At 41.8% G+C, this 25,827-nt stretch overlaps 1 protein-coding gene across 1 annotated transcript in view; it reads right to left on the bottom strand.

The window, feature by feature from the left end:
- Window positions 1-25,827, bottom strand: part of CFAP61 (cilia and flagella associated protein 61) — a 242,944-nt gene that overhangs the window by 186,616 nt on the left and 30,501 nt on the right. Inside the window, exon 8 of the mRNA XM_043882897.1 lies at window positions 11,711-11,870. Within this exon, the coding sequence (XP_043738832.1) occupies window positions 11,711-11,870 (160 nt within the window). The remainder of the gene's footprint in view (window positions 1-11,710; window positions 11,871-25,827) is intronic.

The following is a 25,827-nucleotide window of genomic DNA, read 5'->3' as shown; positions in this document are numbered from 1 at the left end:
ATATGAGCTAAAGAAAGCAAGCGTGGCCACATTAAAACCAGAAAAAGTAGACTTTAAGGCAAAAACCTTTCACCAGAGATAAAGAAGGACACTTCATAACTGGTTTTTTTAATTTCAAGGAAGACATGACTTAAAAATCATGCACCTAATTACATAGACTCAAAAAAAAAATAATAACATAGACTCAAAATACATAATGAAACAATGATAGGAGTAGAAATTTATATATCTACAATCAAAGCAGGAGATTTTAACAGACCTCTCATGAATTGATCAAACAACTGATGAGGTCAAAAGGATAAAATATTTGACATTGTTATCAAACATAATCCTAAATATAGAACCTTGTACCTAACAACTAAAGATTATACATTTTTTTCATGGACTCAAGGAATATTTACCAAAATCAACCATAAGCTCAACAAATTTTAAAGGATTAAAATCACACAGGGGAGGTTCTCTGACTAATAACTTTCCAGGGCCAAGATGGAGCTGCTCTTGCCTGGTGGGGGGCAGGTCAGAAAACTGAAACTTGGGTAACCTTCATGTTCCTGTAAATGCTACACTCAACCAGAAATGTAGTCGATCCTGTCAGCCAATCCTCAAACGCCAACTCAACACTGGGCCTTCTTACCCCAAACCAGGGTGACTGTGAGACTTGGCCAACCAGATATTTTCTCTTCCTTATTCTTTATCCTATAAAAGCTCCCTGCCTTTTTGTCCAGTTTGCAGTTCTCTGAAAAGAGACCATCCACTTCATGAAGCATTAAAGTTTATTTATATCACATAAATTGTCTTCTTTAATCATTTTGTGTATGTGTTAGTTACTCAGTCGTGTCCAACTCTTTGCCACCCCATGGGTTGTACCTGCCAGGCTCCTCTATTCATGGAATTCTCCAGGCAAGAATAATGGGGTGGGGTGCCATTCCCTTCTACAGAGGATCTTCCAGTACATGTGTGTGTTTGTGTGTGTGTGTGTGTGTGTGTGTGTGTGTGTATACACACACACACACACTGGAGTTATATATATCTATATATGTATATATACCAGCAATTGTACTCTAATCATTTTTAAACCTTCATATACTAAACAATGCTTTTCTAGAAAAATCTAATTTCCTAAAGTTGATTTGAAAGAAATAGAAAATTTGAATATGTTAATAACCTTGAGGGGAAAAGGAACATTGTCAGTCATGAACCTGAAGTCAGAAGCCATCTTCCAAGGTGACTTCCCTGGTCTTTCACTGGGCGAGCCCACGTGTTCCTGAAAGTCTGAAAATGCCCAGAGCCAGAGCAACGTGCAGTGAAGAAAAGGCTTGCAAAATGCAGCAAAATAACTGGCTTCGCGTTGGGCTTAGAATGAATACATCTTCCTTTGCTTGCTTCCATGAGCAACGACTGTGATTTTTAGCAACTGCCTCCTTAGCTGCTTGCTTGCTCAGATTAAATTTGCTCTGTGATATTTTAAGAGTTGTTGAAACCCCTGTGTAAACAGACACGGAACTCTTGGTGACCCCCGTGCAATGGGTGCAGCCCATTGTCAGCCAATGTAATCAAGGGAGAATTCAGAGTATTCATCATAAGCAATTGATTTTCAAGAGAAAAGTCAGCAGGATCAAACAGCCTGTTGGGATGAAAACCCTCTGAATCACCCCTATCACCGTGTTTTCTAGCAACTAACTCCTGACTCCATATAGTGTAATGGCCAAATTACTATAATTATCCTGCAACACAAGTGCCATATCAACATTATTTTAAACATGGATTTTTTGCATAATCTTTCATTATTATCATTCAGCCTCCCATTTGGAAATGGAAAACAACAACAAACTGTGATCTACCCCCAAAAGAAGAAAGGTCACCAGAGAGAACAAATAAAAGGGCTATTTACATGTGAATGTGGTAAGAGAGACGCATTTTACAGTCAAACACACTCTTGAAATTCATTAAATGCCTTCTCCCCTGCTTCATAAATATGGGCAAAAGACATGCTGCCTACTGAGAAAATAATCCCAGTACATAATGATCATAACGAATATAAATAAAACCACTTTTCTCTCAAAGACCTCAAGGCCCTATGTACAAATGCATTTGTATTTCAACCGCTGAGAAACGGATCTGACTGGTGAATGCAGCGGAGTCATCACTTAGCTAGTGGCTCCCAGTGCTGATGAGGTAGATAGGACCACTCCTCCCAGACATCCAGCTCCCAGCACAATTGGGGAGTCTTCAGAAGGTGCCCTCGCCTGTCGCCACTGTCTTTAAAGGCATCCAAAAGGGCTTAGAAACCAGTACCTGAATGAAGACAGGTAAGTAATCAAAAGACTTTCCAGGGCAATGACCCTAACAAGACTGGTTTCCAGCCCTGACTGCCTCCTTCCTGGTATGATACCAGCCCAAGGGTTCCACCTGGAAAACCCATGCAAGCGTTTATACTGTTAATGAAGTTAAAATTTGTATTCTAAGGCAAGTCAAGGAAAATCTAAACATAAACATTTTTCTATGTCCCTTGTTCTCCTCTCTCTCCTCTTCTGTGTTATGGATGGACCAAACTCCTCATTAGTAGAAATACCTGATCAACAATATAGAGTAACATTCTCTCAGTATCCACAGAACAACTCCTTAAGAGAAAATATTTCTGGGATTCCCCTGTGGCCCACTGGTTAGGACTCCACATTTCCAGTGTGGGGGACTCACATTCAATACTTGGTTGAGGAACTAAGATCCTTCAAGGCATGCGATACTGCCAGAAAAATACATAAAGATGATATTCATTCTTGACCTTGTAAGGGTTTATGATGAGCCACCACTTTGTACTGTGATACTGAATGGTTTGCCTTGGAAACAAACAGAGATCATTCTGTTGTTTTTGAGATTGTACCCAAGTACTGCATTTCGGACTCTTTTGTTGACTACGATGGCTACTCCATTTCTTCTAAGGGATTCCTGCCCACAGTAGTAGATATAATGGTCATCTGAGTTAAATTCACCCATTCCAGTCCATTTTAATTTGATGATTCCTAAAATGTCAATGTTCACTCTTGCTATCTCCTGTTTGGCCACTTCCAATTTGCTTTGATTCATGGACTTAACATTCCAGGTTCCTATGCTATATTGCTCTTTACAGCATCAGACTTTACTTCCATCATCAGTCATATCCATAAATGGGTGTTGTTTTTGCTGGAAAGGGTCAGTTCTCATTCTGATCCCAAAGAAAGGCAATACCAAAGAATGCTCAAACTACCACACAATTGTACTCATCTCACACGCTAGCAAAGGAATGCTCAAAATTCTCCAAGCCAGGCTTCAACAGTACGTGAACTGTGAACTTCCAGATGTTTGAGGTGGATTTAGAAAAGGCAGCGGAAATAGAGATCAAATTGCCAACATCCACTGGATCATCGAAAAAGCAAGAGAGTTTCAGAAAAACATCTATTTCTGCTTTATTGACTATGCCAAAGCTTTTGACTGTGTAGATCACAACAAACTGTCGAAAATTCTTCAAGAGATGGGGATACAAGACCACCTGACCTGTCTCCTGAAAAATCTGTATGCAGGTCAAGAAGCAACAGTTAGAACTGGACATGGAACAACAGACTGATTCCAAATCAGGAAGGAGTACATCAAGACTGCATATTGTCACCCTGCTTATTTAACTTATATGCAGAGTACATCATGAGAAATGCTGGACTGGATGAAGCACAAGCTGGAATCAAGACTGCTGGGAGAAATATCAGTAACCTCAGATATGCAGATGACACCACCCTTATGGCAGAAAGCAAAGAAGAACTAAAGAGCCTCTTCATGAAAATGAAAGAGAGTGAAAAAGTTGGCTTAAAACTCAACATTCAGAAAACTAAGATCATTGCATCTGGTCCCATCACTTCATGGCAAATAGATGGGGAAACAGTGGAAACGGTGACAGACTTTATTTTGGGGGGGCTCCAAAATCACTGCAGATGGTGACTGCAGCCATGAAATTAAAAGATGCTTGCTCCTTGAAAGAAAAGTTATGATCAACCTAGACAGCTTATTGAAAAGCAAAGACATTACTTTGCCAATAAAGGTCTGTCTAGTCAAAGCTATGGCTTTTCCAGTAGTCATGTAGGGATGTGAGAGCTGGACTATAAAGAAAGCTGAGTGCTGAAGAATTGATGCTTTTGAACTGTGGTGTTGAAGAAGACTCTTGAGAGTCCCTTGGATTGCAAGGAGATCCGACCAGTCTATCTTAAAGGAGATCAGTCCTGGGTGTTCATTGGAAAGGCTGATGCTGAAGCTGAAACTCCAATACTTTGGCCACCTGATATGAAGAACTGACTCATCTGAAAAGACCCCGATGCTGGGAAAGATTGAAGGTTGGGGGGGAGAAGGGGATGACAGAGGGTGAGGTGGTTGGATGGTGTCACCGACTCAACGGATATGAGTTTGGTGATAGACAAACTCCGGGAGTTGGTGGTAGACAGGGAGGCCTGGCGTGCTGCAGTCCACAGGGTCGCAAAGAGTTGGACACGACTGAGGGACTGAACTGAACTGAACCACTTTGTACTTAATCTGGATTGTGAAAACTATCTACATCATTGAAAGTACAGCCCTCTGCCTCAAAAACCTATACAACTGTGCTTTGACCTCTAACAGGTGCAACCATTTTCGGAGCTATCTGAGAGGTTGTTCCTGGGTTAAAAACCTCAATCTTGCTAGAATAAAATTCCCCATTTCTTTCTTAGATTGACTGATTAATTTTTCATCAACACTGTCACCATGGAGATAACTGTGTCAGCCTGGGCATAAGCCTGGAATTATTTATTTGTTTTGTCAACTTCTTTAACACACCATTAGAACTCACATAGTTACTTCTGGAAAACTAGAGCTGGCAAGAGTGGCTAAAGTTTCAGAAGAATGCAATTTTCTTACCTTTGTATACCAAAAAGACATTTGTTGTTGTTTTTAAAAAAAGATGAAATTCAAGCTGTGACAAATATGAGTCAGTATATTAGACTTTGTATGAGCATCAGGTAGAGGGGACATTACTGCCATGTCTTGCAGCCTTGGCCACAGGGCTCCAGAGAACCACCAACACAGGATCCTAGGTGTCACTGAATGTTGAATCATGTTCCCACAAAATTCATGCTTTAAGTCCTAGCCCCTTAATATCTCAGAATGTGACTATCTGGAGAAACGGCCTGTCATTTATTTTTCAGAGTTTTTAATGTCAACCATTTAAAAAGTCTTTATTGAATTTGTCACAATATTGCATCTGTTTTATGTTTTGGTTCTTTTGGCCACAAGGCATGTGGGGTATTAACTCCCCAACCAGGAACCTGCACCCCCTGCATTGGAAAACAAAGTCTTAACCACTGGATCACCAGGTAAGGCCTAAGAAAGGGCCTTGGAAGAGACAGAGTAATATGAGGTCAGATGGGTGGGCCCTTAAGCTACTATGTGTCCTCATAAGAAGAGGGGATTAGGACACAGACAGGAACAGAAGGGAAAACCATGTGAAGACACAAGGAAAAGATGATCATCTACAAGCCAAGGAGGGAGGCCTCAGAAGAAATCACCCTGCCGACAACTTGATCTCAGACTTCTCATCTTCAGAACTGTGAGAAAATCATTTTCTGTTGTTTAAGCCCCCTGTTCTGTGGGACCCTTCTATGACAGCCTGAACAAATCCATACAGAGTCCAAGAGGGTCACTACTTAAGTAATTATAGACCATACTAGTTGGTATTAATAAATACATGGTCTGAGATACAATATCCAAATATCTTGGCGGAAATACTGCTAGGCTCTGTAGAGGAGTGTTTCATCCACATTTGGAATCCATGTTAAAAGAAGAATAAAGTATAAAACAGAAAGCAACCCAGACATATAAAATAGAACCTTAGGAAGAGAGGCTAGACAACCTGGGCTACTTGATTAAATAAGACTTGATTTAGCTGCTGTTTCTCAGCCCTCCATATTCCTTCTCCCTGCAGAAGAGAGACTGAGAAGCAAATGTAAGTGCAATAAAAGAAATTTAAATAGGACATAAGGGAACATTTCCTGACAATGAGCGATTTTCTTTCATTTAAAAGGCAACATTGCTATATGGAGATGTTGTGAAAATTATATTTTGAAGGGCCTTTTAAATGTAGATTAAGCAGTACTTTTCCTGGGTGGGCTGGTTATAAGAGGCTGCATTGGTTGGTTATTCTTCAGGACACCCACGATTCTGTTGTGTGAAACTGTATCTCTCCCAGCCAAGGGCACGTCGAGGTCCTTGGAGCCTACATGTGCTGGCCCCTGTGCATGTATTGAGATTCACTTTGCAGGACTCTTTCAAAACCAAGACTCTCACTCCCCAGGTCACACCAGCCTGCGTGACAAACAAAAGTTTCGTCTTTTGCTTGTTTTTAACTGGTAAATGTGTCAATGCCAGGGCAGCTGTGGAAATGCAGGCTGTGCCCTATTTTGCCTTATGCATCATCAAGAAAATTGCCAGCTCACTTCTGGTTCCAAAGTCTTCATTGTAATGATGCAGGGAACAAAAGACACAGCTTGATTTGCAATCGCTGGGCTGGGCCAGCGGTGGAGCCAACTGGAAAAAATACATATTGTTTTGAGCCATTTTATTGTCAGTGAAGGAAAATATTCATAAACTGCCAGCATATGGAGGGAGCATCCTGCTGCTTGTTCCCTCAGCTTTCAGACTCCTGGCATTTGAGGGATCTTGGGTCTCATTCAGTACAACCTCCCATACAAGTAGCAAGCCCTTTCCTGAGACTTACGACTATTCATGAATTTTTCCAATGTCTGGGGGAACTTGGCTACTTCTAAACGAGGTACTCTACTTAATAAAAAATAAACTTTTACTAGATTTTCCTTAAACTGTACAAAATCTGCATCCTTAGACTTTGTTCCCATTGGTCCCAATTTAGTCTCAAGGTTTAGCAGCTAAAAACCCAAATTTACAAGTGTGTGTAACAATTTATAGATGAAGAACCAGTGGCTAAAAGAACGGGATCATATACAAATTATTCAAGTAAAATGCAAAGTGAATGTGCATGGTTACACTTTTCAGATCCAATGGAAACTTTGGACACAGCTGAAATGATGAGATGGCAGCTGATCACAATATGTACAGTAGCTAAAGAATGAGGAACTTGATAACTAAATTCCATATAGGTTAAATGGATTCTGTATTCATAAATACAGTGAATCATGTAACTTTGATATTGTTAAATCATTAGAAACAATCAGCATCATATTACAAAGATTTAAATATTTTAAGATCTTTACCTAAAGAAGCTAGCAAACTGCATTTTTGTTTCTTTGCTTAATAAATAATTTGGTTGGAAAAAATAAAGAATGGGGACCACTGTACGAGCTCTGGAATGTTGAGCCATGATGTTGTCACTCTGCTTGGAGGGGTGGAGGTTTGCATGAAATTGTTTCACAGCTGGTGGGATCAGACCCTACCTTGAGTCAGGACCTGAGAACAAGCAGTTTACTTGGGAGGTGATCCAGGAAGCACAGTAGGACGGTTAGGAAGAGAGAAGGGAAAGGAAGGCAGCTAATGAAACATATGTCATCACATGGATCACTAGCTGGAACTTCATCTCCTGGAGGAGCTCTGAGAAACAATGCAAAACTCAAATCTCAAAGCTATCCCACCGAGGGGTGAGGAAGCTGAGGCATTTATACCTCAACTCCTTTCAGTTGTAGTAAGTAAATGTTTTCACAGTTGGTGGGGAAAGACTAGACCAGCAGTGTGTTGGGGTGGGTTCTCTCAGAAGCAGACCCTGAGTCAAGGATTTGAGCACAACTGTCTATCTGGGAGTTGATGGAGAAGATATCAGTAGGGGAGCAGGGACAAGAAACAGGGAAGCTGGGGGACTTTCCCAGTGGTCCAGTGGTTAAGAGCCCACCTCCCAGTGCAGGGGACTCGGGTTTGATCCCTGGTCAAGGTATTACGATCCCACATGCTATAGGGCAACTAAGCAATGAAAGATCCCATGTGCTGCAACTAAGATCCTGACACAGCCAAATAAGTAAATAAACATTTTTCAAAGAAGAAATGGAGAATCAGAGGCTGCTCCTGGGTTCTCAATGTCCTGGTACTTCCTGCCCACCTCTGGCACAGGACAGATTGGCCGTGCACAGTCCTGGCAAACAGGACAGATTGGCCGTGCACAATCCTGGCAAATCCCATAGACACAAGAGGTGAAGAGTCCAGAAGATGGGAGTTGCCCAGAGTGCGCACACACACACACACACACACACACATCACTGAGAGCTCCTAAAAGTGGTAACTCATTCAATAATTCATTGAAGTGAAAAAACTGATCATGTATTTGTATAGTAGACCCACCACTGGAGTTTCTGTCACAGCCACCCTAGACAGAAAGTCAAGTGGAAGGCTGAGCTGGGTTCTGGGTCAGCCCGTGCTAAGCTGTAACACCTTTTGTGAATTTGGGCAACAGGGGTCACCTTTCCCAGGTGGTGCCAGTGGTGAAGAACCTACCTGCCAAGGCAGGAGACCCAGGAGATGTGGTTTTGATTCCTGAGTTAGAAAGACTTCCCTGGAGGAGGGCATGGCAACCCACTCCAGTATTCTTGCCTGGAGAATCCTATGGACAGAGGAGCCGGGCAGGCTGCAGTCCATGGGGTTGCAAAGAGCCAGAGATGACTGAAGCAACACAGCACACATGAATGCACCTTTCTTAGCTCTCGTACATCAAGTCATGAGGATAAAATGAGACAATATATATGAAAATCCTTTGAAAGGTAAAAAGCATAACAAAATTGAAAGCATAAGGCATAACGGTGTGTGTCCACTGAAGCAAGAATTTTAGCTCGTATTTTAGAGAAATTATATTTCCTTTAACTTGAGACTTTCATCAGATAAAAAAGGACAGGATCATAACACATTTCCAGTTTTCTCTGGAGCCTCATTCTTTGTTGCTGTTGATGTGAAGGGGGAAGCAAAATGTGCCAGTGACTCTTTTCTGGAATATAATGAGCTGTTGATTCGTGAATCCATCCCTGGGTTATTTGGAAGTCTACAGTAGTGTTTCCTGGTAACGAAACTTCATAATCACCTTTTTATTAGTGGAGCTGGATTTTCAAAAATAAACAAGACACACAAAATGACAAAAGAAATTTTCCTATTTCCTTTAGCTACCATCCTGTCCTAGATCAACTAATTTTAGGTAAAAATATTAAAAGTGGTAGAGAGAGTAGTAAGACTTCTTTCAGTTTCCATGTCTCTGAGGCTTTTGCTAAACAGACACACTTTGGCTAAACAGATTATGTGTTTTTGAGTCCAGGGTTAGGTCTAAATTTTGAATTGTGTTCCTGCCCATAAAGTTTCTAAGATAGGAACATCCCAGTCATTCTATGTAACTTCAGAGCTACTCAGAAACGTACTGAAAGGGAACCATATCTTTTCAACATTTTTCTAAAGATTTTTTTATGTGGACCATTTTAAAAGTCTTTATTGACTATTTTACAGTACTGCTTCCGTATGTTATAGTTTTTTGGCTGAGGGGTATGTGGGATCTTAGTTCCCTGATCAGAGATTAAACCCATACCCCCTGCTCTGGAAGGTGAAGTCTTAATCACTGGACTACCAGGGAAGTCCCTCAACTTGTTTTTAATAATGACAACAATCAAGGGGAGAGGAAAAACAACCTTAATTTTTTCAGAACTTACTCCATGCTCGGCGGAGAGCTAAGGTTGTCATGTAGACATGACATGTTAGATGTAAACATCTAACATTTAACCATCCCAACGACTTTCTGGTTTTGATACTATTTTTATCTCCATTTTAGGCATGAGACCCATTGAATGCTGCCTTCAAGAAGAATTTATACATTCGAAAGTGACAATGATAACATATTATTCAAGACTGTCTCATGCTGAAGGTTCCTTCAGAACACTCCTGTATGTCTTAACTGAGAAGCAAGGGCAGGCCAGCCTTCACCATGAAACAGTAAAGACCTCAAAGCTCTTATTAATACAGAAGGGATCTCCCTCTCCAGCTACAGCTCTGAAAGGTCTTTGTGACCCGTGTGAACGTTCTGACTAGCTCCATGCGCTTGGTTTCCTGTCCAGCCAATAAGGTCTGCCAAACCAACACCTGTTGTTGTTTAGATCAACAAGTCCTCTGCTTGTCCCAACATGCTCCTCTTCCTATTTTTGAACAATCTTTTTTTTTTTTTTTTTTACATCTAGAAGCATTTATTTTATGCAAAAAAGCTGAAATATGAATATATGTACGCAGAAAGTGCACACATTACCTATGCTGAACAATGCCAAATAACAGTATATTGATGCAACAGTTGTCTTCAAAAATAAACATAAAAATGGAGCCCAGACTGGCAGACAAGAGCAAAATCTTGATATAGTCTTTCAGACACAAGAAAGCAGAGCAATTCAAGACGCCCAGATGTTAACCTGGGAAGACTCATGTAAGTGAAAGACCAACCACAAAGTGATGGATAATGACTGCTCAAAACGAGGATCCATGCTGATGGAGCACTAAGTTTTCTGGAGATGCTGAATAAAGCCCTGGACCTGAGTGATCTCAGTCAGACCCCACGATGCCCCTTCGTGGGAGGTGTTCCTACTCTTCCTATTTCACAAATGAGGAAACCTAGGTTTGGAGAACTAGATTTACATACCCTGCTGCATCTCCTTGATTTAAGAAACAGAACACTTAACCTCAAAGAGGCTCATGGGTGCAGGGAGACTTTCTTAAAATACCAAAGTTTGAGATGACCCAGTTTCACTTGGTGAATTTCCTAATACAGACATGATTTTAAAATCAGTTCTACAGCATGTATACTATCTATGGTGAAACAGATCACCAGCCCAGGTGGGATGCATGAGACAAGTGCTCAGGCCTGGTGCACTGGGAAGACCCAGAGGAATCGGGTGGAGAGGGAGGTGGGAGGGGGGATGGGGATGGGGAATACGTGTAAATCTATGGCTGATTCTTATCAATGTATGACAAAACCCACTGAAATGTTGTGAAGTAATTAGCCTCCAACTAATTAAAAAAAAAAAAAGGAAAAAAAAATAAAATCAGTTCTAATATTGTAGATGGCTAAAAATAAGCAAGTTTAAAATGACTACTTGCAATAGACCTGTATTATATAATAAGTTGTTGATGACATAAACACAGAAGCACTAATTGTTGGGGTTACAACTTAAAGGCATATATACATATATCTGAATATATTTGTATAAATGAATCACTTTACTGTATACCTGAAACTAACATAACATAAATCAACTATACTTCAATTAAAAAAAATAAAATAAAAACTTAAGGACATACAGAATTTCTCTAGTTCTTGACTTAGAAGATTCACTTATGATATTCAGGTTTGGGGTTCTATGTGTATGCACAAGTAAAATCTTGAAACATAATCAATTATTTCACCACAAGTTACCTCTACTCTATCAATGAACTTCTGAAGGTAGACATTCTGAATTGAGGAGACCTTCAGTGGCAAGGCCGTGGTGTCTACCCAGGGCCATGCCCCTTGACCCTCTGTGCTCACAGATACAGGCGCAAGGCTGTGAGACACCAGGAACCACTCCTGGAAGGGGACTGGGGACACAGTGGCCCAACAGGTGCCAGCACCCAGCTCCAGCACAGAGTCGAAAGCAGAGCACAGCGCACAAAGCCCCATCCCCGCGTGCTCCTGCGACAGCCACTGTACCTGAACTTCCGTGGATGCTGGACTCCGGGGGTGGTTCTAGGATGTCGTCCTGGTGCGGGATGCAGAGTCCATGGAAGGGTCCCAGGTCAAAGCACTTGTGCAGGAGCTGCAGGTTCACTTGTGAGCACACACTCATGAACCCGACAGCCACACCTTCCACCTGAAACATCCAAGACATCTCATGACCATCCGACCTCAGGGGAATGGGCGCCGTGAAACTCCCATGAGCCCCTGCCCCTGGGCCCCTGGAGCTGTATGAGGGAGGGAGCACCCCGTGGTCAGGCGCAGTGCACAGCACACACGACAGGCTCAAAAACAATGTCGTGGATGACCACCTTGGATGGAGGACAATCCATCATGGATGACCATCCTAGAGATGGGGCTGGAACTTAGGGAGGCTGTCATGGTGTTCTTGAGGGGAAACTTTGTCCAAACAATACCCCTGCCTGCCCTAAATCCTTTCATTTTCCTACTGCAAGCCCAACCCTTCTATCTACTTTCCTCCCCACCACAATGCAGTTCCAAGGAAGACCAGCCATTATTTCTAGTGGCCATCTGGTTGACCCCAATTTAGAACAAGTTAACAATTCGCTCCTTATCAGGTAGGTATTCTTCAATTTTCGTGTGTGTGTGTGTGTGTGTGTGTTGTGTGTGTGCATGCACTCAAATTATGCCCAACTCTTTGTGACCCCATGGACTGCAGACCGCCAGACTCCTCTGTCCACAGGATTTCCCAGACAAGAATACTGGAGTGGGTCACCATATCCTTCTCCAGGGGACCTTCCCAATGCTGGGATAGAACCTGCATCTCTTGAGTCTCCTCTATTGGCAGGTGGATTCTTTACAACTAGCGCCACATGGGAAGACTTATTTCTTTCATTCTCTTGAACATATATTTGACTGGATGGTCTCATGGGGAGGAGATGAGAGGAAGGAGGTTTAGTGGAAAGTTCTTAGAGAAATAAACTCATTGCACCTGTTAACCAGGTGTGTCTGATCTACAACATAATCACCTCCCAGCATCCTGTGCTGTGCTGTGTCACTCAGCCGTGTCTGACTCTTTGTGACCCCACGAACTGTAGCCCGCCAGGCTCCTCTGTCCACGGGGATTCTCCAGGCAAGAATACTGGAGTGGGTTGCTATGCCCTCCTCCAGGGCATCTTCCCAACCCAGGGATCAAACCCAGGTCTCTCACATTGCAGTCGGATTCTTTACTGTCTGAGCCACCAGAGAAGCCCTCTCAGCATCCTACCTGATTCTAAACCTCCTGCAATGGCCCTCATCATTTTAGGCCTTTGATGAGGAATACATCAGTGGGAAGATGAGGGTGACAGTGAGATATAATAAAAAATATTTGGTCTTCATCCCTCACTCCTGGCTCAAAGTTCATAAAACACTCATAATTTCCTGAAAGAAGAGTCTTTTATTCTTCATAATAAGCCCCTTAGTTATGCTAATGAGGTCACTTTCAGAGGATGGGAACGGGTTACCAGAGGAATCAGCCATGTGATTAGAGGGTTGGAACTTTCAGCCATGTTCCCTCAACCTCCAGGGCTTCCCAGGTGGCTCAGACAGTAAAGAATCTGCCTGAAATGTGAGAGGCCTGGGTTCGATCCCTGGGTCAGGAAGATTCCCTGGAGGAGGAAATGGCAACCCACTCCAGTATTCTTGCCTGGAGAATCCCCATGGACAGAGCCTGGGGGGCTGCAGTTCACGGGGTTGCTAAGAGTTGGACACAACTGAGCAACTAAGCACACAGCACCTCGGCCTCTGAGAAGGGGAGAGGAGCCGGAGAGTGAGTGCAGCCACCACAGCCAAAGATCTAATCAACTGTTAATGGAAAACTAGAAAAACACCTGAACAATGGGGTTCCCAAGCCTCCGTGCTGGTGAACACATGGAAATGCCAGGCAGTGGTGGGCTCAGAGAGGGCATGGACGCTCCCCCCACCCTCCCCACCTCGTCCAGTGCATCTCTTCCATTTCCTGATCCTGAGTGTATCCTTTACAGTGAACCCATGATGGCAGTGAAGAGTCACTCGAGCTCTGTGAACCCTTCCAGCAGGTTCTCAAACATGACCAAGGGGGTCATGGGAACCCGTGAGTTATCGCTGGTCAGTTAAAAGCACAGGGGACTGTGAATGGGGCTTGTGAATGGCATCTGATGGGGGCAATTTTGTGGGCCTGAGCCCTAAATCTGTGGGGTCTGCACTAAGGCTGAGCAGTATCAGAAAGTGAATTAGACTGCAAGATACCCAGCTGGTGTTGGCTGGTGTGGGAAAGATGCAACACATTTGGGCTCATAAGTGTTCTGAGTGGAGAAAACAATATATCTTTTCATGAGTGACTAGCTGATCTAGGCCTATTACTGGTACTGACATTATAAATTAACAACAAATTTTAATTCTATCAAATTTTAATGCCACATTGACTGATGACTGTGATTCAAATTCTTTACTATGTTCCTTTAGTAATTCTGGATTTCACTCTTCTCTGCAAGGAAAGCATTTAAAATTTTAAAAGAGGCAAGAAGGAATACAGAGTTCTTGGGTTAACTATTCTCACTCATAGTGATTATTTTACAATATATACATACATCAAAATATTAGGTTGGACACCTTAAACTTATACAATGTTATATATCAATTCTAGCTCAGTAAAATTGGGAAGAAGAAAAATAAACACATTTCACATAAATAATTCCTTTGATCTTTATGTGGGTTCTAAGCAAATTCTGGTAACCCGATTTGACTCTGACAGGTCTTACAAGAAAACAGCATTTACTGGGTGGGTTCTAGCCCTCCAGAGTTCAGATTTTATTTCTTGAGACAACCATTCAGTCAGAAGAGCTCAACAATTGTCAGAATTCCCAGATCCTAAGAATGCAACATCATTCCATAAATGCCCAGTTGGATAAAATGGTTAATACTCCCTAAAGTAGGGCAAGAAGCTACAACACTCTTTTAGAGGAAAAAAAAAGTTAGCTATTAAGCTCTTCGTTCTCAAATGTATCTTTTGGCTTAAAACTGTTCTCCAAGATGTGTTTGAAAAGTAAATATGAGATTCCCTGTAATTCTCCCAAATGCTAGAATACAAGAGGAATTTTTTTAATGAATTTTTTTCCATACATATTCTTTTCTTTACAGGCCCCCCCAAATACTAACTGCAAAAGGCTGGATTCACACAGCTGTTTTACAAATCCATCGACACTTCAATAAAAGTCCAAAATAAACATTTTAATTTTTTTCCCAAATAGCAAGTGATTGTTTGTCTTGTTTGCACGCGTGAACAAAGGCTGCGGTAGCCGCAGTTGTCTGGCTTCTCTGTAATTTTAGGCCCAAGACTCAGCAGACGCTGATTAACCAATCCATCTACCATATGTGCAGGGAGAGACGGCCAGCCTCCCTCTCGGCAGGGAAAATTGGCATCCATCTTGGTTCACATGGAGATGTCCTTCTCATCTACAGCCACGCTGGCGCAGCGCAACTTCCATGGCCTGAAATACCTTTTGCTGGCTTCGCGGCGAGCTGCGTGTGCATGATAAGAATGTATTATTTATAAGACCGCTGTTAGTAATGAGCTATTACACTAATGGCTCGTCGTGTTTGGAATTTGATTTCAAATGGCATGGATCACACATTCTGATGAAAATGAGAAAAACATGTTTTGCCATTAGGAACAAAGATTTCACGTTCTCCAATTCTGCAACCTGTTATATTCTCGTCATTCATCCCGGGGGTGTGACAATTCACAAAGTTAAGGATGATGGACCCAACACAGCGGGGATATATTGTGGATGTGCCTGCTTTTTTCCTTTGGGTTCCTTTGTGATTACCGTTCTGACGTGAAAAACACTGTTCTTAAATATGAATTTGTGGGAGTATTCAAATGCATCTTTGTGTGCGTGTGTGTTTTCCAGAAAAAAAAGTTGATTTGATGGATGTTTTCTTTTTTACTTGTACAGTGAAAAGGTAATGATTGCAGGCTCCTGTCTGTCTTCCAGGTAACAAGTACTTTCCACTCCAAAGGTGGCTTTCATTTTCTCACACTGTGAGCAAAACTGAGTTTGTGGCTGTGCTTGTTTTTCCCATGAGGATCCATATGACAATGCATAAGGCTAAGATCATCATAAACCACACATTCAGTCGCTGTATCTTCATAAGCAGGTCCATCAATAGGCCCGTGTGCAACATATCAGTCACACTTCCATCTAAAAAGCCCTGTATCACCCACCTTTCTGGGTGACCATACTCCACAGTGAGGCTGCCCTCATTGTGACAACTGTCAGTGCTGATCCTTCCCGCCTGATGCCAAAGGCATGGCTGGGCAGGCAGGCTCTGCCCACCCGCAGGTCAGTGGTGCCTCCTTGGACTGCTGCTGCCCATGCTGCAGATGCTGCCAAGGCAGACACTCTGCCCATCTGTCTCCAGGAGCCGCCCTTGGCCTCCAACTGCCCCGCCCTGAAATCTCAGTTTGTGTAAACACCAGATGTCAAGGTAAGCCGGGATGAAGTTATAAAAAGCAACTTTGCTAACTCAGAACTCCTCCAAAGTGTCGATGAAGTCAAAGAAAGTGCTCGCAGTTAAAACCCTTTAGTCCGCAGCTTGCACAGTGCAGATACAGTTCTCAGGCCTTCCACACACGTGGCCTTGACTGCCGTGGATGGGTCTGGAAGGGGCAGGCTTGCTGGACTGTGTCCTGTTCTCTCTGCTCACCCAAAAGTGCAGTGTGCTGGGTAACTCCTAAGTGGCAGTTACAAATAAATGGGAAAAGCTTATTCATAACTGTTGCCAATTTCTGTGGTGTAAATACTCCTGTTGCAGCCTGTCGTGAGTTCCTGGTGTGATGTCACTGAGAGGAAAACTGGGAAAAGAGGCCCAGCAGCCATAATTACAGTAATTCCTCTGCACAGAGACCACAGATATAAGTGACTTCAAGAGGGCAGATAATAGTAAAATAATGACAAAGTTACGGCCTTTGAGCTCATCTTTGCATGGGCTCAATAAAGGACAGAAATAGTATGGAACTAACAGAAGCAGAAGATATTAAGAAGAGGTGGCAAGAATACATAGAAGAACTGTACAAAAAAGATCTTCACAATCCAGATGATCACGATGGTGTGATCACTCACCTAGAGCCAGACATCCTGGAATGTGAAGTCCAGTGGGCCTTAGGAAGCATCATTACAAACAAAGCTAATGGAGGTGATGGAATTCCAGTTGAGCTATTTCAAATTCTGAAAGATGATGCTGTGAAAGTGTTGCACCCAATATGTCAGCAAATTTGGAAAGCTCAGCAGTGACCACAGAACTGGAAAAGGTCAGTTTTCATTCCAATCCCAAAGAAAGGCAATGCCAAAGAATGTTCAAACTACTGCACAATTGCACTCATCTCACACACTAGCAACATAATGCTCAAAATTCTCCAACCCAGGCTTCAATAGTATGTGAACCATGAACTTCCAGATGTTCAAGCTGGTTTTAGAAAAGGCAGAGGAACCAGAGATCAAATTGCCAACATCCACTGGATCATCAAAAAAGCAAGAGAGTTTCAGAAAAACATCTATTTCTGCTTTATTGACTATGCCAAAGCTTTTGACTGTGTGGATCACAACAAACTGTGGAAAATTCTTCAAGAGATGGGAATACCAGACCACTTGACCTACCTCTTGAGAAATCTGTATGCAGGTTAGGAAGCAACAGTTAGAACTGGACATGGAACAACAGACTGGTTCCAAATAGGAAAAGGAATACATCAAGGCTGTATATTGTCACCCTGCTTATTTAACTTACGTGCAGAATACATCATGAGAAATGCTGGGCTGGATGAAGCACAAGCTGGAATCAAGAAGTAGCAGACTTTATTTTTTTGGGCTCCAAAGTCACTGCAGATGGTGACTGCAGCCATGAAATTAAAAGATGTTTACTCCTTGGAAGGAAAGTTATAACCAACCGAGAGAGCATATTATAAAGCAGAGACATTACTTTGCCAACAAAGGTCCATCTAGTCAAGGCTATGGTTTTTCCAGTAGTCATGTATGGATGTGAGAGTTGGACTATAAAGAAAGCTGAGCACCAAAGAATTGATGCTTTTGAACTGTGGTGTTGGAGAAGACTCTTGAGAGTCCCTTGGACTGCAGGGAGATCCAACCAGTCCATCCTAAAGGAGATCAGTCCTGAGTGTTCAGTGGAAGGACTGATGTTGAAGCTGAAACTCCAATACTTTGGCCACCTGACTCATCTGAACTTACTCATCTGAAAAGACCCTGATGCTGGGAAAGATTGAAGGAAGGGGGAGAAGGGGATGACAGAGGATGAGGTGATTGGATGGAATCACTGACTCAATGGACATGAGTTTGGGTAGACTCTGGGAGTTGGTGATGGATAGTGAGAACTGGTGTGCTACAGTCCATGGGGGTCACAAAGAGTTGGATACAACTGAGCAAGTGAACTGAACTGAACTGATGACCTTTGAGGATTTATTGATTTTACTTTTAGTATAATTTATGACACTGTTATCACTTAATTTTTGACAATGGCTATGTTTAATGACCAGTTTGCCAAGTTCCTGAAGATTTAACAACTGGCTCCTGTGAGCCAGGGCAAGCGCACCCCCCTCCCCCCCACCCTGGAACACTGCTACCGAACGGCCAGCCTGAGGAAGCCTAGAGGGGTTGGGAAGGGGGTCCTGGGAGGTCAGTGGGAGGGTGGTGACTGCACTGGTCTTGAACCCAAAACAGGCTGAGATACCCAATATGGCTTGGTGCAAACCAGAGACTCACTCCCAGATCCTAGGTCAGCTTGCTCGCCATGGACAGGTCCTGCTTCCGACCTTCCATGTAAGACTGAGGCCTGTGGTCACATCTCCACGGAACACACAGAGATCAGACTGGACTCCGTTTGTGTCTTTAGAGATACCAAAGGATCTTTGCAGGGTTGGGACTACAGTTTCAGCCGGGAATGTTGCTTTGATGTTCACCCACACTGAAAGCTTGTAACACATGACAGGAGAGGGAAGGAAATGAGGGAGGAGGCCACTGCAGCTGCGCCTCACAAGCACTAAAACTCAAGAGATTTGGGTTCAAACTTGCATCATGAAACCAAATAATTAGAGGCCTTCTCCAGAGTGATATCAGTATCACTATGACAAGACATCCTTGGTTTTGTCTCCGGCTCAGCAGCAGATATTTGGCTTCCATGCACGAGCAAAAGTGCAGTTGAGGGAGCTGTGGGATCCAGCACCATCCACCAAGGGGCCTGGGGGGAGTCTCACCTGCCTGTGCATTGGGAAATAGGCAGACAGACCTCAGTTGTGGTTGCGGACCCTGCAGAGGCCCATGAAGTGACTCTAGCTCTTCTGAGCCTCGGTCTAGGAGCTCCTGAGAACAGTGCCTGTGACAATCGCTCATGGATTCAAGAGCCTTTGATGAAGTTCAGACTTTCAGAGGAGAAGATTCTGCTCCATTTGGAGCAAAAAAACAAACCAAAAAAAACCAGTTTGGATGTCCTAGAGTGGGTAATACAAACAGTCTGCCTTTCCCCACAACACCCATCCTCCAAGGCAGTACAGCTTAGGCCAAGCTTTATTCCCATAATTTGTCCCACGGGGGTAAGGGAGACTGTGTTAGGGAGTGCCTGGCTTCCCTAGCTATGCAGGATGCTGTCAGAGGGACTCATTTCTCTCTTGCCAGACTTAGAGTACTAAATTAGGAGCTCATGACTGGGTTGGGGGGTGGGGGAGGAAGGAGTCTGAGAAAGTAGCAGGTAGGACCCTCAGAGGACATTAACAGGCATCACGGATTCCATCAAGAAGTCCACACACGAGCTGCTGGGAATATTACACCCACGGGTCCTGCCAACTGGCCCAGGAATGTTCCACATGCCTTATCCACACACCAGCCCACCTTGTGGCAGCCTTTACGTGCACTCCTAGGAGTGGTGTGAGCAGACCTGGCAGATGGCTAAGGAGCATAATGAGAAAATCGGCCTAATCTGTGGTCCAGGAAGATACTACAAATGTGAGCTTTAGTGCCATCTTTGGGAAGACAAAACACTCAACCTGGTGCTTTGGAGGGCCCATAGAAAATAAACAACTTAAAAATTCTGCCGCAAGAGAGACCAAGAGGCACATAGGAGGTGTATCCATAAAAGGATACCCCAGAATCTCTAGCAGGGCTGAGAGAAGGTATTTCTCACCCAAAGACCAGAGGAAATGATTGCTATTCAAATGTGAAGTCAGCAATGCAAAACTCCAGGACCATGAAATATCAAGGAAATATGACACCACCAAAAGGTCACAATAGTCTTCTGATAACTGAACCCAAAGACAAGGACAAATGGTAACTCTCCAACACACTACACAAATAATTCAAAAAAGCTGTTTTCAGGAGACAGTGAGCTACAAGAAAACACAGATAGTTCAACAAAATCAGGAAAACAACACACAAATAAAATAAGAAGTTTAGCAAAAGAGAATCCATAAGAATCAACCATAAATTCTGGAGCCAAAGAATCAATGAACGACATGAAAATACAACACAAAGCATATAACAGTGGACCTGATCAATCAAAAAAAAGAATCAGTGAGACTGAAGACAGGAACTTTGAAAATATCAAGTCAAAGGAGAACAAAGTAAAAAGAATGAAAAGAGTTAAAGAAAGTCTGTATGATCTATAAGATACCATCCTAAGGACCAATTTGTGAATCACTAGAGTTCCAAAACAAGCATTGAGGGAAAAGGGAGCAGAGAGCTTATTTAAAGAAATAATGGCCAAGAACATCCCAAATTCAGGGAGAGATATAGATACCCAAGTTCATGAAACCCCTAGGTCATCAAACAAAATCAACTTAAAATATCCTTCCCAAGACACATTATAATAAAACTCAAAAATCAAAGGTAAGAGGAGAATCTTAAAAGCAGCAGAAGAAAAAAATCTTGTGACTTCCAAGGGAACCCCCCTGTAAGACTGTCAGCAGATTTCTCAGCAGAAACCTTCCAGGCCAGGAATTAGCAGGATAATATATTCAAAGTGCTGAAAGACAAGAACTGCCAATAAAGAATACTTCACTCATCACAGCTGTCCTTCAAAAATGAAAGACTCGCCTAGACAAACAAAAGCTAAGAAAATTCATCACCACTAGACCTGCCCTATAAGAAATGCTGAAAGGAGTTCTTCAAGATGAAATAAAAGGATGCTAATTAATAACACAAAAATATATAAAAAATATACAACACAATAGTAAAAGCAAGTATCCAGTCAAGTTCAGGATACTATAAAACTTTAATATGGCAAAGCATTAACCACTTAAGTGTAAAGATTAAAGGATGACAATTTAATATTTCAATAACTATGGGTACAATAATTTGTTAGTAAATATGGGATATAAAAAAGGGTAAATTGTGATTTTAAAAGTGTAGGGAAGTAAAAGGGTAAACCTTTTGTGTGCAATTGAATTAAGTCTTTAGTCTTTAAAATAGACTGTTATGTCTGTAAGCTGTTTTATGTAAGTTTCATGGTAACCATGCAATAAAGATCTATAGTAGACTCACAAAAGATAAAGAAAAAGGAATCAAACCATTTCACGCCAGAAAATCATCAACTCATAAAGGAAGGCAGGAAGAAAGGAACAAGAGTACTACAAAACAGCCAGAAAACAGTAAGATGGCATTTGTAAGTCCTTATCTGTAACTACTCTAAGTGTAAATGAACTGTATTCTCCAATCAAAAGACACAGAGTGGCTAGATGGATTAAAATAACAAGACCTATCAATTTGCTGCCTACAAGAAATCCACTTCCTTTAAGGATACACATCATTTTCAAGTGAAGAGATGGAAGAATATATTCCATGCCAGTGAAAACCAAAAGACAGCATGGGTAGCTATGCTTATACCAGACAAAACAGACTTTAGGCTCAAAAAAAAAGAGACAAGGAAGGTTATTACATAATGATAAAGGGGTCAATTCATCAAGAAGATATAACAGGACTCCGCTGGTGGTGCAGTGGGTAAGACTCCGCCTGCCAATACAGAAGACATAGGTTCATTGCCTCGTGTGGGAAGATCCCACGTGCCACAGAGCTACTAAGCCCATGTGCCACAACCACTGAGTCCAAGTGCTGCAGTTACTGAAGCCTGTGCGCCTAGCACCTGTGCTCCGCGGCAAGTGAAGGGGCCGCAATGAGAAGCTCATGCACTGCAGGAAGGAGTAGCCCCCCACTCACTGCAGCTAAAGAAAGCCCGCACAAAGCAATGAAGACCCAGCACAACCAAAAATAAATGAATAAATAAATCATTAAAAAAAAAGATATACCAATCATAAATATATAAATATATATATACTCAATGTCAGAGCAACTAACTATGGTAAGCAAATACTAACAGATCTGAAGGGAGAGATAGACAACAATACAATACTAGCAGGGGACTTCAATAGCTAACTTTCAACAATGGATAGACATCCAGAGAGGAAATCAACCAGGAAACGTTAAGAGTCGATGCAAATGTTAGATAAAATTGACCTGACAAATTTGTACAGAACATCTCATCCAAAAGCAGTAGAATACACATCGCTCTCAAGAACACATGGAACACTTTCCATGATGCAGAATATGATAGATAACAAAATGAGTCTTAGCACACTAAAAAGATTTAAATCACACCTAGTATCTTTCCCAACTACAATGGCATTATCCTAGTAATTAATAATAGGAGGAAAGCTGAAAATTCACAAATATATGAAAATTTAATATTACACTCCTGAGCAATTAAGAGGTCAAAGAAGAAATCAAAAGGGAAATTAAAAAAATACCTTGAAACAAACAAAAGTGGAAATACAACAAACCAAAATTTACAGGATACTGCAAAAAGCAGTTCTAAGAGGTAAGTTTATAATAGTAAATGCCTACATTAACCAAAAAAAAGTAACATTTCAAATACACAACCTAACTTTACAACCTCAAGGAACTAGAAAAAGAAGAACAAATTAAGAAGCCCAAAATTAGCAGAAGGAAGAAATTAACAAAGAGCAGAGCAGAAATAAATGAAAGAGAGACCAGAAGAGTAATAAAAAAGATCTGCAAAACTTAGAGCTGTATTTTTAAAAGATAAACAAAATTGACAACCTGTTAGCTAGACTAACTAAGAAAAAGAGAGAACACTCAAAATCTGAAATGGAAGAGTAGGTGTTAAAACTGATGCCATGGATACAAAGGATAAGAGATTACTATGATTAATTATATACCAACAAATTGGATAACCTGAAAGAAACAGACAAATTCCCAGAAACAGAGAAGCTACCTAGACTGAATCAGGAGCTATTGATCAAAGGATACAAATTTCCAGGTATAACATGAATAAGTTCTGGGCATCTAATGTACAGCATGATGATTACAGCTAATAACACTGTATTATATACCTGGGAGTGGTTAAGAGGTAGATCTTAAATGTTTTCACCACAAAAGAAAATGGTATTAATAATTCCGTGATTTATGTCGGAGAGTGTTTTGCCTATGTTCTCCTCTAGGAGTTTTATAGTTTCTGGTCTGACATTTAGATCTTTAATCCATTTTGAGTTTATTTTTGTGTATGGTGTTAGAAAGTGTTCTAGTTTCATTCTTTTACAAGTGGTTGACCAGTTTTCCCAGCACCACTTGTTGAAGAGGTTGTCTTTTTTCCATTGTATATCCTTGCCTCCTTTGTCAAAGATAAGGTGTCCATAGGTTCGTGGATTTATCTCTGGGCTTTCTATTCTGTTCCATTGATCTATATTTCTGTCTTTGTGCCAGTACCATACTGTCTTGATGACTGTGGCTTTGTAGTAGAGTCTGAAGTCAGGCAGGTTGATTCCTCCAGTTCCATTCTTCTTTCTCAAGATTACTTTGGCTATTCGAGGTTTTTTGTATTTCCACCTCCCAGAATATTGGAAATAAAAGCAAAACTAAACAAATGGGACCTAATGAAACTTAAAAGCTTTTGCACTACAAAGGAAACTATAAGTAAGGTGAAAAGACAGCCCTCAGATTGGGAGAAAATAATAGCAAATGAAGAAACAGACAAAGGATTAATCTCAAAAATATACAAGCAACTCCTGAAGCTCAATTCCAGAAAAATAAATGACCCAATCAAAAAATGGGCCAAAGAACTAAACAGACATTTCTCCAAAGAAGACATACAGATGGCTAACAAACACATGAAAAGATGCTCAACGTCACTCATTATTAGAGAAATGCAAATCAAAACCACAATGAGGTACCATTACACGCCAGTCAGGATGGCTGCTATCCAAAAGTCTACAAGCAATAAATGCTGGAGAGGGTGTGGAGAAAAGGGAACCCTCTTACACTGTTGGTGGGAATGCAAACTAGTACAGCCGCTATGGAAAACAGTGTGGAGATTCCTTAAAAAACTGGAAATAGAACTGCCATATGACCCAGCAATCCCACTTCTGGGCATACACACTGAGGAAACCAGATCTGAAAGAGACACGTGCACCCCAATGTTCATCGCAGCACTGTTTATAATAGCCAGGACATGGAAGCAACCTAGATGCCCATCAGCAGACGAATGGATAAGGAAGCTGTGGTACATATACACCATGGAATATTACTCAGCCATTAAAAAGAATTCATTTGAACCAGTCCTAATGAGATGGATGAAGCTGGAGCCCCTTATACAGAGTGAAGTAAGCCAGAAAGATAAAGAACATTACAGCATACTAACACATATATATGGAATTTAGAAAGATGGTAACGATAACCCTATATGCAAAACAGAAAAAGAGACACAGAAATACAGAACAGACTTTTGAACTTTGTGGGAGAATGTGAGGGTGGGATATTTCAAAAGAACAGCATGTATACTATCTATGGTGAAGCAGATCACCAGCCCAGGTGGGATGCATGAGACAAGTGCTCCGGCCTGGTGCACTGGGAAGACCCAGAGGAATCGGGTGGAGAGGGAGGTGGGAGGGGGGATCGGGATTGGGAATACGTGTAAATCTATGGCTGATTCATATCAATGTATGACAAAACCCACTGGAAAAAAAAAAAAAAACTGAGAAAAAAAAAAATAATTCTGTAATGTAATGGAGGTGCTGGCTCACGCCATGCTGGTGATCACTTTGCAAAATAAGTACATCAGACTAACACACTGTACACCTTAATCCTACACAATGTCATACGTCATAACATCTCAATAAAGCTGGAAAAGTAAACACATAAATAAATGCCTTCTCTAAAAAACAAAGAACTGACTTAGCTGGATGGGTACCGTGGGACCATTAAAAGCTCATTTGGGCCTGTATGAATCATTTTAACTATCAGGGCTTCTCAGATGGTAAATGTCTTGAGTCTTCTCAGGAGACTCAGGAGATGGGGGTTCGATCCCAGGGTTGGGAAGATCCCCTGGAGTAGGAAATGGCAACCCACTCTCTTATTCTTGCCTGGAAAATTCCATGGCCAGAGGAACCTCGAGGGTTACAGTCCCTGGGGCCGCAGGGTCGGACGCAACTCAGCACATACACACACACACACAGTTTTTGACTCATTGTGTAAGATGTGGTTCTTCAAAATGGTGCTGCTGGAACCAAATGCTTCCTGACCCTTCCTTCTGTCACTAGCCTGGAGCCAAAAGTCAAATGACAATATTTGAACAAACGTCCTTAAAAGACAACACATAAACCTAAATATGAGGAAAAAAAAAATTAAAAAAAAAAAAAAATTTAAGTCTTTCAATGCAGAAGAAACAACTATACATGGACCAGTACATCTGAATCTAATTTTTAAGGCCAGTTCTCACCTGAAACTAAATCTCTATGAACATCTAAACTCATCTTATTCTTTTTTTAAGATTTTTTTTTTTTTTTTTTGATGTGGACCATTTTTAGTCTTTATTGAATTTGTTACAATACTGCTTGTGTTTTACGTTTTGGTTTTTTGGCCACAAGATATATGGGATCTTAGTTCCCCAACTAGGGATTGAATCTGCATCCCCTGCAGTGGAAGGTGAAGTCTTAACCACTGGACCACCAGGGAAAGTCCCCATCCTGGCCTTCTCCCAATGTGTCTTCTTCCATCATGTAGATCAATGTTTCACCACCTGGGAGGCATATGGGAAGTATA

Source organism: Cervus elaphus, chromosome 23 (genome assembly GCF_910594005.1).
Source record: "Cervus elaphus chromosome 23, mCerEla1.1, whole genome shotgun sequence".
Lineage (NCBI taxonomy): Eukaryota > Metazoa > Chordata > Mammalia > Artiodactyla > Cervidae > Cervus > Cervus elaphus.
This window is presented reverse-complemented; position numbering and strand designations above follow the sequence as displayed.